A 13,592-nucleotide genomic window follows, 5' to 3' on the forward strand; every position below is an offset into this window, starting at 1 on the left:
CTCCCTTCAGTGTTCACCAAGAGTCATTTTGTTCTGGAGGGTAAATTTTTCTCATGTCCTTTTTAGTAAACAGTAACAGAATTTTTTAGGTTCTTTATTTTTATCAAACTTTGTCACATAGACTTTATGATGTATGGAGCAATGATAATCTTGAATTATCTTGAAAGCTGAGTGGCATTCTTCACTTCATTGGAGTAAGAATCTACTGAATAACAGAAAAACTACCAAATCCACTATCCCTGATGATAATAAACAACAGGTTTTACCTGATTCTTAACCTTAAGCAAAATACACTGAGGGAGACTTTGAGAAGACTGGGTAATAAAGGAAGGAAATAGAAAAAGTGAAACACATGAGTTGAATAAAAAGAGGACCACAAAAGGTAACAGTTTTACTGTCTAGATGCCTGGGTTTTCTTGGTCACTTTCAGACGATGCCATTTCCTTGGTAAGTATAGATGGCTCCAGCAGCCAAAAGCGTTCATTTAGGGCTGGTAATGACCTGAGCATGTTATACATCCTTACACACAGCCTCAGTGAGGTCATTGATGGCAGCGCTTTCACTCTCCCAGCAGTTAACGACAATGACTTCAACACTTCGGAAGCTTTACTCTGAAAGATTTTTGTTCTGACAATGTGGAGGATAAAAATTTGCAATCCCTGGCAGACAGAATAAAAGTTTAATATTAGATAAGTCTTGAGATACAGAATGAGGGAAGAAATTGTATTTCACCCTGCCACCCACCCTTCTTCATGTACAGGAACCTGAGTTTACCAGTCAGCAGCTGCTGTGTACTTTTTTGTCTAAGAGGGTTAGGGCAATATTCTTCTCATATCTGAAGTGCTATACGTAAGTAGTAGAGTTAAGAGACCTGAGTTCAGGTCCCCATTTGCCACATGTTGGCTGTGCAACTGAGAGGCTTTTTTTCCTCCTGACACCAACCAATTCTGACACCAACTGGGTGTCCTACAATTTAATTCAATTCTGACACTAACTACTCAGGAGTTCGTGTCAGACCCTACAGGTGAAGGGCTCAGTCCCACAAGACTGCCCTCACTAGTGGTGCCAGTAACAAGTATTAGGTCCCCGAGCTATCCACACTTCTGTCCAACGTGCCTATTGCCTCCCCACTTCAGGTTTGATAATTTGCTGGAAAGACTCCCAGAACGCACTCAGGAAAGAGTTTTACTTACTATTACTTGTTTATTATAAAGGATACAACTCAGGAACAGCCAAACAGAAGAGATTACAGTGCAAGAGCATGGAGTTTCCATGCCCTCTCTGAGTGTGTTACCCTCCCAGCACTTTAATCTGTTCACCAACATGCAAGTTCTCCAAACCCCTTCTTTTAGGGGTTTTTATAAAGGTTTCATTACATAGTTGTGATTGATTAAATCATTAGCTGTTGGTAAATGACTTGATATCCAACCCCTCTCCCATTCCTGGAGATTGTGGAGTGGGCTAGAAGTTCCAAGCTTCTAATCAAGCCTTGGTCTTTCTGGTGACCGACCAGCCTCCATACTGAAGCAATCTGGGGGCCTCAGCGACTGGTCATCTTATTAGCATGCAAAAAACACTCATCACTCCGGGGAGTCCAAGGATTAAAAGAACTGTGTGCCAGGAACTGAGGACAAAGACCAAATATTAATCTTTTCGTATACCACAGTAACTTTGCTCTTTTTCTGATGTCTATGATCTTCGATTTCCTAATAGGGCAGATTGACTATGGGTTACCTAATTCTTCTTACAGTTCTAACATTCTATAATTCTACATTTCTTGGAGTTTTGGTAAAATAACTAGAAGTTTGGTATATTTAAGGACAAAAAAAATTTTTAAGCACTTCTATTCATTGCTTTTCTGTACATTACCTATGAAGACCAGATGTGCACAAGTAATTAACCCACAAAAGACTGAACACTATTTTTTATACATTTTTTAAATGTATAGAACCACTTATTGCAGTCCTATTAATACCAGACACTTGCTTTTCCTTCAATCGTCATCATTTAATCCTTCTCATTTAGTCCTAGTATCAACCCTATAAAATAAGTTTTATTACCCCATGTTACAGATAAGGAAACTACAGCTCAGATAAATTAAGTAACTTGCCTAAAATTACCCAACCAGTAATCAGTAGAGTCTGGAATTAAACTATATGTTTGGCTCCAAAACTCCTCTATCCAATACACTACTCTGTCTCTTGCTTGTAACTGTAATAGAAAGATCATGTAAAGTGTATTATAGCATCTAAAAGAACCCTGATAATTCCTCATTAATATCCTTTGTGGAAAAACAGATTAAATAATATCTGCAGTTGAGAGTATTGTGCCAATCTTCATTTCTTGATTTTGACAACGTTATACAAATCTTATTGGGAAAAGCTGGGCAAAGAGTACATGGGAACTCTGTACTATCTTTGCAACTTCTTGTGTATGACTATTTCAAAATGAAAAAGTTATTTTAAAAAAAATCCATGGATGTCTCCCAGATTGGCATCTATTAGGCCCCAAGCCTTAAAAGGATTATATCTAGAATCATATCCTATGAATACCGTTACAGACTTCTGGTGCTATGGTTTGATAACTCTGAGAGTTTGACTAATAAAATCAATACATATTGGCAAGGGATAGACTAGTTCTTTGGCCAAAAGCAGGAAGATTAACTTGATTACGGTATCTACTCCCCTGAAGAAGGCCTTGACGACATAAGGAAGTTTTCAATGGGACATGGGTTTCAGGAGGACAAAAGTGGCTACTGGCCATCCTGATTGTTCAAGAGAGAGAAATTTGTTTTGGAGACATGAAAAATCTGGTCCCTAGAGAAGCATTCTCTTTGTGGAGTACACTATTTCACCGGGATTTTCCAAACTTTAAACTCTAAGGTAAAGATAAGACTGGATAGAATTTCTAGTTGTACAATAATTAGGAAAAAACCTAGACCATGGAGAATCCATAAAGCTACCATCCTGAGGGACTCTGTCTGAATGGACTCCCAATATTTCCGTGCTCCCTAAAATCCCAAAGATGTTATCTGAAAAGACAAACCCTATGGGTCAAACTAATTCTCACTAGCACAAAGATCAAACTATATCTTTTAAGTAGTATCTGTAGCACTTAGTAAATGTTTATTAGAATTATAGATTATTCTAAATCTAGAAGGAGCCTTCCAGGTGAACTAAGCTAGTTGTTCCTATTCTTTAGTATACATAACAATCACCTGAAGATTCCTAGCTCTTAGCCCACAGGTTCTGACTGAGTTGGTAAGGGGGGAGGCCCAGGAATCAGCATTTTAACACATTATGTAAATTCTGATGTAGGCAATATTCAAGCTCACTTTGTAAAGCACTGTGTTAATGTTAACAGCCCCCCTTCATTTTATATTTTACATGCCTCACTCAGAAAGGATGTGTGACTTTCCTAAAATCATATGAATAATTAATTGTAGAGCTGGAAGACAGCTTAAATCTCCTGCCTTTTAGTCCAGTACTCCTGCCACATAGCCACCTTCTATTTTGCCATAAAGTATTAACATTTTGTAACAAGCCTCTATTTTGTAATATGCCTCTCCAGTGCATGGAGGAGAGAATATCCTTGCCTAGACCTTCTTTTAGATACTTTTCTAAATTATTGGTCATTCTAGGTGACAAATCCATGACTCAGCTGGCAATCCCAGACTAAGCTTACACTACTTATTGCCCTTCTGGGGAGTTTCCATTGGGTGTTGCAAACAGTAAAGGTCTGCCTTATATCCATTCAAATTTGGTGGCAGGCACACATCTATTGTTTAATGGAGTTATTCTCAAAAAGCACTGGAGAGGGCTGCCTGGGATAGAGGGTGAGATCCTACACACATTAAACCTGGTGGTAGCAATTCAGATAGTCAAGCAGCTCCCCACACTACACTCTACAGGCTCTCCATCATTGTGGTCAAGCCAAAATGACTTAATGCCCTCCCCAATGATTTCCATTTTGTATCAGACTTCCCTCCTCAGTGATACTTGACCAGAGCCAGAAACAACCAACACTGAGACAATCATCAAATGCTATAGTTTTTTCACAAAATATTAGAGAAGTATAGCTCATCCCAGTATCAAACTAGATGTTATCGACTGTGAAAGATACACACAAGTATGTTTCTTACACTAAAAACTGATAATCTAGTTGAGGAGATGAGACTTGTACCCATAAAAAGTTAATTTTTGAGTACAAGGAAAAAAGGGACAAATGAACTTACAAAACTACAATAATTCTATTGTATTTGATAACAAATTTATTTATTTAATTCATAGTTGAATTAATAAATCTAGAATTAAAAACCATCATTTTAAGGACTTCCCTGGCAGTCCAGTGGTTAAGAGTGTGGTTCCAATGCAGGGAGTGAGGGTTCGATCCCTGGTCGGGGAACAAGGTCCCACATTCCACGTAGTAAGCCGAATAAATAAATAAATGAATAAATACCTTCATTTTAAGGGATTAAAGCCTATAAGTGAATAATCTATGTGGATTGTACCAATGTCACTTTCCTGGGTTTTATTTATTTTTGTTTTTTGGAGGAAAATGTCTTTCTTTTATTTTTATTTATTTACTTTTTTTGCTGTTATAATTTTTTTAATAGACCTATTATAGTTATATAAGGTGTTATCACTGGAAGAGCTGGGTGAAATCTACATAGGAACTCTCTGTACTATTTTTGTAACTTCTTATGAGTTCAAAATTATTTCAAAAAATATTCTTATGGGTGATGTAAGAGTGGGAACAACCAAAAAAAAAAAAATTCTGACCTTTCTCAGCCTTTTTTCCACAACATAAAATCTCATTAAGTTTATAGAATTTCAGTGAAAGAAAGATAATTGCCAAGAATTAAATGCCAAGCTAATCTGGGGTTCATGTGCCTTGGTACCTAAAGAAAAATTATCGGCTAGGAAAGTCCTCATTAATATTTACTAACTATCTCTTAAACAATTACTCCAAAATATGCTATCATTAATGAGAAATTTATTAAAATTAAGAAGTCAAAATAACATGACAATCTAATAAAGAAGACTGGCAAAAGGCATTGAAACTATTTAAGTATAAGAAAATGCAGTTAGTACTATTATCAAACAAAATCCAACTATTATAAATATTTCTTGAAAGAAAATAATGTAGACAGTATAATTTAACAACAATAATTGTATGATAAATTTTAAATTTTACCAATAAAAACAGGAGACAAGAAGCAGCTAAACTGTGTTCATTTTACTATCTTTAAAAGGGAGGAATCCTATATATAAAATAGATAACTAATAAGGACCTACTGTATAGCACAGGGAACTCTACTCAATATTCTGTAATAACCTATATGTAAAGAATCTAAAAAAGAATGACTATATGTATATATGTAACTGATTCACTTTGCTGTACACCTGAAACTAACACAACATTGTAAATCAACTTTATTCCAATTTTTTAAAAAAGGGGAGGAATCAATACATATTGTTTTAATTTGGAAGTTGACAGTTGTATCTTATAAATTGTATTAATGTTTAATAAACAAAAATAATAATGGGATGAAAATGTTCTAATTGGAGAAGGTTAAATAAAAGAAAATATAATTTATATAGCACAACATATAAAACAAAGGAAGAAATCATGGATACATGTAAAAAAAGAAAATAAGATGACAGAATAAGATCAAACATACCAGTTTTGATAACCAATATTTAGCTATATAGATAAAAGTTTAACTTTTTAAATAAAATAGAAAAACAATGAGAAAATGATTTTAAAAACACAATCTGGGAACTTCCCTGGTGGCTAAGTGGTTAAGAATCCGCCTGCCAATGCAGGGGACACAGGTTCGAGCCCTGGTCCGGGAAGATCCCATGTGCCGCGAAGCAACTAAGCCTGCGCACTACAACTATTGAGCCTGAGCTCTAGAGCCCACGAGCCACAACTACTGAGCCCATGTGCCACAGCTACTGAAGCCTGTGCGCCTAGAGCCCATGCTCTGCAACAAGAGAAGCCACCACAATAGGAAGCCCACGCACCACAATGAAGAGTAGCCCCTGCTCACCACAACTAGAGAAAGCCCGTGCGCAGCAACAAAGACCCAACACAGAGATAAATAAATAAATAAATAAATAAAATCTATAAAAAAATTACAATCTAAATATATGGGATCTAAAAAAAGGTAAGTCAAAAACAAAGTGACACAGAAAGGATAATGATGAAAGAACTAACATAGATTAGATAAGATCGCATAAAAACAAATTAGAAGTTGCTACATTAATATATGGAAAATTAGATTTCAAGATAAAATAGGACTGAGAGTGACTTGTTATATTGATGAAAGTTATCATGCACCAGAAATATACAACATCCATGAATTTTTAGAAACATGATAATACAGCATTAATTTGTATAAAGACAAACAGGTAAACATAAGAAAAACTGGTAGAAAAGTGTAAAAGGGAATTTTACATGCCTTTCTCTGGCTTTGATGAACAAGTTAAAGGTAAATAAGATTTTACAAAAGATAACTTGAAAACTATATCCCCTTGAAAAAGTACATATGTGACATATAAAAATATTGTCAGAAGATAATCTCAGTAAATATTGGAAAATTTTTTATAGTAATAACAATCTGTGTAGAATTTTAGGAATTATCCCTTTGCTTTCAGGGTTAGAGGTCTGGAGCTTAAGAAGCAAGCTCTCACTAAGGAGTGTCTTTTCTTGCCTCATGTAGGTGGTCCAGTGATCACATTTGTTCACACGAATGATCCTGGTGCAGTGTGCATAGTTTAGAAGAAGGGTACTTTCCACTGTCGTTGGGAATGTAAATTGGTGCAGCCACTGTGGAACACAGTATGGAGCTTCCTCAAAAAAATTAAATATAGAACTACCGTATGATCTAGCAATTCCACTCGTGGGCATACAACCAAAGAAAAGAAAAACATTAATTCAAAAAGATACATGCACCCCGATGTTCATAACAGTATTATTTACAGTAGCCAAGATATGGAAGCAACCTAAGTGTCCATCAACAGATGAATGGATAAAGCAATCTAAGTGTCTATCAACAGATGAATGGATGAAAAATCGAAGGATATCTCCCATAACTTTAAAAGAAAAAAAAAATGAAGATGTGGTATGTATGTACAATGGAATGCTACTCAGCCATGAGAAGAATGAAATTTTGCCATTTGCAACAACGTGGATAGACTTGGAGGGTATTATGCTTAGTGAAATAAGTCAGACCGAGAAAGACAAACACTGTATGATATCACTTATGTGTGGAATCTAAAAAATAAAACAAACTAGTGAATGTAACAAAAAAGAAACAGACTCACAAATACAGAGAACAAACTAGTGGTTACCAGTGAGGAGAGGGAAGAGGGGAGGGGCAAAATAGAGGTAGGGGATTAAGAGGTACAAGCTACTATGTATAAAATAAATAAGCTACAAGAATATATTGTACAACACAGGGAATATTTTATAAGAACTATAATCTTTAAAAATTGTGAATCACTATATCATATACCTGAAACTCATACAATATTGTAAATCAACTATACCTGAATTTAAAAAAAAATTTAAAAAGAAGGGTACTTTCATTATATTGAAGTATAATTCACTCTGCCAACTCAGAAAAAATGGAACTCTATATACAGAGAGAAAAGTCCTTGTAATATTTTTCATCAGAGTAAAAGGCAATGTTCACTATGGGAAGAGGGATAGAATAAGAAGCACAGACAGAAATTCCTGATTTCAAGGTAAGTCTTTCAATAATGCCTCCTTGTTTTATCTTAAACTTTTGACATTCCCCATGTATAATACACAAATACAAAAGAATAAAAACAAAAATCTTGTGAGGTCAAACAGAATTTTTATTTTCATCTACCATTTTGGTTCATCTATATGATTATTTTTGCCATGATGAAAATCAGAAGGTGACCATAATCCTTAGCCTAAATGTTGAGCTTCTCTCACAGTAGATTCTCCCAAGATGTTAAAAGAATGCTTTCCAAAGAAAAAAATAATATAAATCTTCAATTCAGATTTTTTTAAACAAAGTATGAATGGAATTTTTTTAAAGATTTATTATTAAATATATTCTTGAGGTAAGTCTCAAGGAATAAAAGTATCTTCAGTCCAACTGAAGGATTTATATGGTTCTGCTCCTATCAAATCAACCCTCTTGCAGATAAAAACTATAAACTCTGGACAAAATATTTTTAAAAACCAATATGAAGACATTGGAGGACAAGCAAAAGCAGTCAGAAACTGGAAGGGGAATCTACACTTAGGAAAAAGGGACTTCCACTGGGTAGGTTTCCATATTTTGTTTTGTGCTTAATATCTTTTAGCCTGAAGTCACACCATAATCAGCCCAGGCAGGATCAGTAAACCTGGAGTTGAAACAGGCAGTCTTATTAGGTTGAAAAAACAGAAGACAGGGTTTAGGGCAACCACAGCAGCTGGAAAGTAAGTAACAGTATGGATATGAATATCCAGGAGAAGACAGAGAGGAGGAACTCCACAGTCTATTTATAAACTCTGCCCAAATCTCTGATTAACCTCTGAATTACAAATAGATGGGATGGACTCCAAGAAGCACAGGTAAGGCTAAAAACACTAAACAGAGATTTCAGCTGCTGCCCACCCTAGGGAGAGATAGAGTTTTTAATTTTAGTCCAGCTAAGTTAATCATATGGCAACTCCACTCTTGGTAGGAATATAGCAGAATGCAGAGTTGCTACAGTGTAGGATCTATAATGCTCTGGAAATAATTGAAATTACCAAACATATGAAAAAACAGAAAAACATTGCCCATACTAAAGAAAAAAAGCAATCAATGGAGAATGACCAAAATGACCCAGATGTTAAATTTAACAAACAAGAAATTTAAAGTACTATTACAACATGCTTACAGATGTATTCATAGAGTACAAAAGAAAATGTACTCATAATGAGCCAAAAATAAGGAAATGTAAGCAAAATGTACTACTGTAAAATATAACAAAACAAAAATTTGTAAACTAAAAAAGTACAATATCTGAAATAAAAATCACTGGGTAGGCTCAATAGCAAACTGAAGATGACTAAAGAAAAAACTCAGTGTCCTTGGAGACAGATCACCAGGATGATCCAGTCTGATGAATAGCAAGAAGAAAGAATGAGAAAGAATGAACAGAGCTCAGGAACCTGCAGAACAATATTAAATTAACTAACATGTACTTAGAGTCCCAGAAAGAGAGAAGAGAGAGAATGGGACACAAAAACTATTTGAGGGCTTCCCTGGTGGCGCAGTGGTTGAGAGTCTGCCTGCCAATGCAGGGCACACGGGTTCGAGCCCTGGTCTGGGAGGATCCCACATGCCGCGGAGCAACTAGGCCCCGTGAGCCACAGCTGCTGAGCCTGCGCGTCTGGAGCCTGTGCTCCACAACAAGAGAGGCCGCGACACTGAGAGGCCCGCGCACCACGATGAAGAGTGGCCCCCGCACGCTGCAAGTCGAAAAAGCCCTCGCACAGAAACGAAGACCCAATGCAGCCAAAAATAAAATAATTAATTAATTAAAAGAAAAAAAAATTAAAAAAAAAAAAAACTATTTGAGAGGGCTTCCCTGGTGGTGCAGTGGTTGAGAATCTGCCTGCTAATGCAGGGGACATGGGTTCGAGCCCTGGTCTGGGGAGATCCCACATGCTGTGGAGCAACTAGGCCCGTGAGCCACAACTACTGAGCCTGCGCGTCTGGAGCCTGTGCTCCGCAACAAGAGAGGCCGCGATAGTGAGAGGCCCGTGCACCGTGATGAAGAGTGGCCCCCGCTTGCCAAAACTAGAGAAAGCCCTCTCACAGAAACGAAGACCCAACACAGCCAAAAATAAATTAATTAATTAATTAATTTTAAAAAAAACTATTTGAAAAATAATGGCTGAAAATTTCTCAAATTTGATGAAAGTCATAAATTAATAGATTCAAGAAGCTCAGCAATCCCAAGCAGAATAAATGCAAAAAATAAAATAAAATAATATCTGGGCACATTATAGTCAAAATGATGAAAGTCAAAGATAAAGGGAAAACCCTGAAAACAACCAGAGGAAAGTAACACATTATATAACAGGAGGAAAAATAATGCAAAACATTGAAGATGTCTCATTAGAAACTGGAGCCAGTTTGTGAAATTACTTCTTCATAGTGCTAAAAGGAAAAAAAAAATCTCTGTCAAGTCATAATTCTATATCCAGTGAAAATGTCTCTCAACAATGAAAGCTAAATAAAGACATTTTTAGGTAAAAGAAAACTGAAAGAATTTTTCACCAGAAGATATATACTAAGAAATTCTAAAGGAAAGTTTTCAGCCTGAAGGGAAACAAAATCACATGGAAATTCAGATCTTCAAGAAGCGATTAAGAACAAGCAAAAACAATAACACTGCATTGTGGGGTTTATAATGTATGCACACGTAGTACATCAGACAACTGTAACATAAAGGAAGGAAGAATAACACGTAAGCTTATACTGTTACAAGAGTCTTATATTTTAGTGGAAGTGGTAATATATTAACTCTGTTGAGTATGGAAAGTTAAGGATGTATAATGTATCCCTAAAACAACAAAAAATATTCTGAGATATTGCTTAATAACCAACATATAAATTAAAATGGAATCCTAGTACTACTAAATTTACCCAAAAGTAGGCAGGAAAAGAGGAACAAAGGAATAAAAAATAGAGTGGCAACAGTTAGCAAATAGTAAAATGTTAGACATAAATTCACACATATTAATAATTACATTAGCTCAAACAGACTAAACACTCAAAAGACAGAGATTGCCAGAATTGATAAAAGACCCATCTATTTGCTGTCTGTAAGACACATACTTTAAATATAAAGGCACAGATAGGTTGAAAGTGAATGGATGAAAAAATATGTATCATGTAACCAATATGCATAAGAAGGCTGGATATCAGATAAAGTAGACTTCATGACAAAGAGCATTATCAGAGTTAAGGAGGGACATTTCCAAATGATAAAGGGTCAATTCATTCAAAGACATAATAACCATAAATGTCTATGCATCTAATAGCACAACCTCAATACATGTGATGCAAAAATTGACAGAATTAAGGAGAGAATAAACAAATTCACAATCACAGTTGGAGATTTTAGCATTCCTTTTTCAGCAGTTGAGAGAACCAAAAATGTTGGTAAGGACAGAAAAATCTGTACAGTACTAACAATCACTTTGATCCTATTGACACTTTTAGAACACTATACCTGACAACTACAGAATACCATTCTTTTCCAAGTTAAATGTTTTGTTCACCAAGATAGACCAAATGCTTGTTAGACCATAAAATCAGTCTCATTAAATTTAAAAGAATTAAAAGAAAAAAATTCAGACACAATTTACCAAGACTGAATCAGGATGTAATAGAAAATCTAAATGGAGCAATAATGAACAAGGAGATTGAATCAGTAATTTAAAATCTCACAACACATAAAAGCCCAGGACAAGAGGGCTTCACAGGTGAGCTATACCAAACATTTAAAGAATGAATACCAAACCTTCTCAAACTCTCCCAAAAAAAGTGAAGATGAAGGAACACTTGCAAACTCTTTACACGGCCAGCATAACCCTAATACTGAAGCCAGATAAGGACACTACAAGAAAAGAAAATTACAAGCCATATTCCTGATGACCATAGATGCAAAATCCTCAACAAAATATTAGCAAACTGAATTCAAAAATACATTAAAAGGATCATACACCATGATCAAATGGGACTCAACCCTGGAAGCAAGAATGGTTCAACATATGCAAATCAATAAATGTGATACACCACATGAACAGAATGAAGGACAAAAATCGGGATCATTTCAATAGATGCAGAAAAAGTATTTAACAAAATTCAACATCCTTTCATGAGAAAAACTCTCAACAAATAAGGTATAGAAGGATTGTTCATCAACATAATAAAGGCCACATCTGACAAGCCCACAGCTAACATCACACTCAATGGTGAAAATTAAAAGCCTTTCCTCTAAGATAGGAATAAGACAAGGATGCCGACTCTTGCCACTTCCATTCAACATAGTACTGGAAGTCCTAGTCAGAACAATAGGCAGAAAAAAGAAATAACAGGCATCCAAGTTAGAAAGGAAAAGATAAAACTGTCTCTGCTGGCAGATGAAATTATCTTAAATACAGAAAACCCAAAAGACTCCACCAGAAAACCAGAACTAATAAATAAATTTAGTAAACTTGCAGGATAAAAAATAAACATACAGAAATCAGTTGCAGGAGACCTTCAAGATGGTGGAGGAGTAAGGCATGGAGATCACCTTCCTCCCCACAAATACATCTACATGTGGAACAACTCCTACAGAACACCTACTGAACGCTGGCAGAAGACCTCAGACTTCCCCCAAAGCAAGAAACTCTCCACGTACCTGGGTAGGGCAAAAGAAAAAAGAAAAAACGAGGCAAAAGAATAGGGAGGGGACCTGCACCAGTGGGAGGGAGCTGTGAAGGAGCAAAGTTTTCCACACACTAGGAAGCCCCTTCACTGGAGGAGACGGTGGGTGGGAGTGGGGGAAGCTTCAGAGCCACGGAGGAGAGCACAGCAACAGGGGTGCAGAGGGCAAAGCAGACAGATTCCTGCACAGAGGATTGGTGCCGACCAGCACTCACCAGCCTGAGAGGCTTGTCTGCTCACCCGCTGGGGCGGGTGGAGGCTGGGAGCTGAGGCTCCAGCTTCAGAGGTCGGATCCCAGGGAGAGGACTGGGGTTGGCTGCGGGAACACAGCCTGAAGGGGGCTAGTGCACCACGGCTAGCCGGGAGGAAGTCCGGGAAAAAGTCTGAAACTCCCTAAGAGGAAAGAGACCATTGTTTTAGGGGGCACAAGGACAGGGGATTCAGAACACTGCCTAAACGAGCTCCAGAGACAGGTGCGAGCCGCAGCTAACAGTGAGGACCCCAGCGACGGGCATGAGACACTAAGGCTGCTGCTGTAGCCACCAAGAAGCCTGTGTGCAAGCACAGGTCACTATCCACACCTCCCCTCCCAGGAGCCTGTGCAGCCCGCAACTGCCAGGGTCCCGTGATCCAGGGACAACTTCCCCGGGAGAACACATGGTGTGCCTCAGGTTGTTGCAACATCACGCCAGCGTCTGCAGCCGCAAGCTTGCCCCACATTCCATACCCCTCCTTAACCCCAGCCTGAATGAGTCAGAGCCCCCTAATCAGCTGCTACTTTAACCCCATCCTGTCTCAGCGAAGAACAGACACCCTCAGGCGACCTACACGCACAGGCGGGGCCAAATACAAAGCTGAACCCCAGGAGCTGTGGGAACAAAGAAGAGAAAGGGAAATCTCTCCATGCAGTCTCAGGAGCTGCAGATTAAATCTCCACAATCAACCTGATGTACCCTGCATCTCTGGAATACCTGAATAGACAATGAATCATCCCAAAATTGAGGCAGTGGACTTTGGGAGCAACTATAGACTTGGGATTTGCTGTCTGCATCTAATTTATTTCTGGTTTTAAGTTTATGTTAGTTAAGTATTTAGAGTTTATTATCATTGGTAGATTTGTTTATTGATTTCG

The 13,592-nt window shown here is 37.3% G+C and overlaps 1 protein-coding gene across 1 annotated transcript in view; it reads right to left on the bottom strand.

The window, feature by feature from the left end:
- Positions 1-398: 398 nt before the first annotated feature.
- The window catches only part of ADGRG7 (adhesion G protein-coupled receptor G7), an 85,100-nt gene continuing 71,906 nt past the window's right edge, over positions 399-13,592 (bottom strand). The window contains 1 exon segment of the mRNA XM_057544940.1: positions 399-659. Coding sequence (XP_057400923.1) covers positions 399-659 — 261 coding nt within the window.

Source organism: Balaenoptera acutorostrata, chromosome 4, assembly GCF_949987535.1.
Source record: "Balaenoptera acutorostrata chromosome 4, mBalAcu1.1, whole genome shotgun sequence".
NCBI lineage: Eukaryota > Metazoa > Chordata > Mammalia > Artiodactyla > Balaenopteridae > Balaenoptera > Balaenoptera acutorostrata.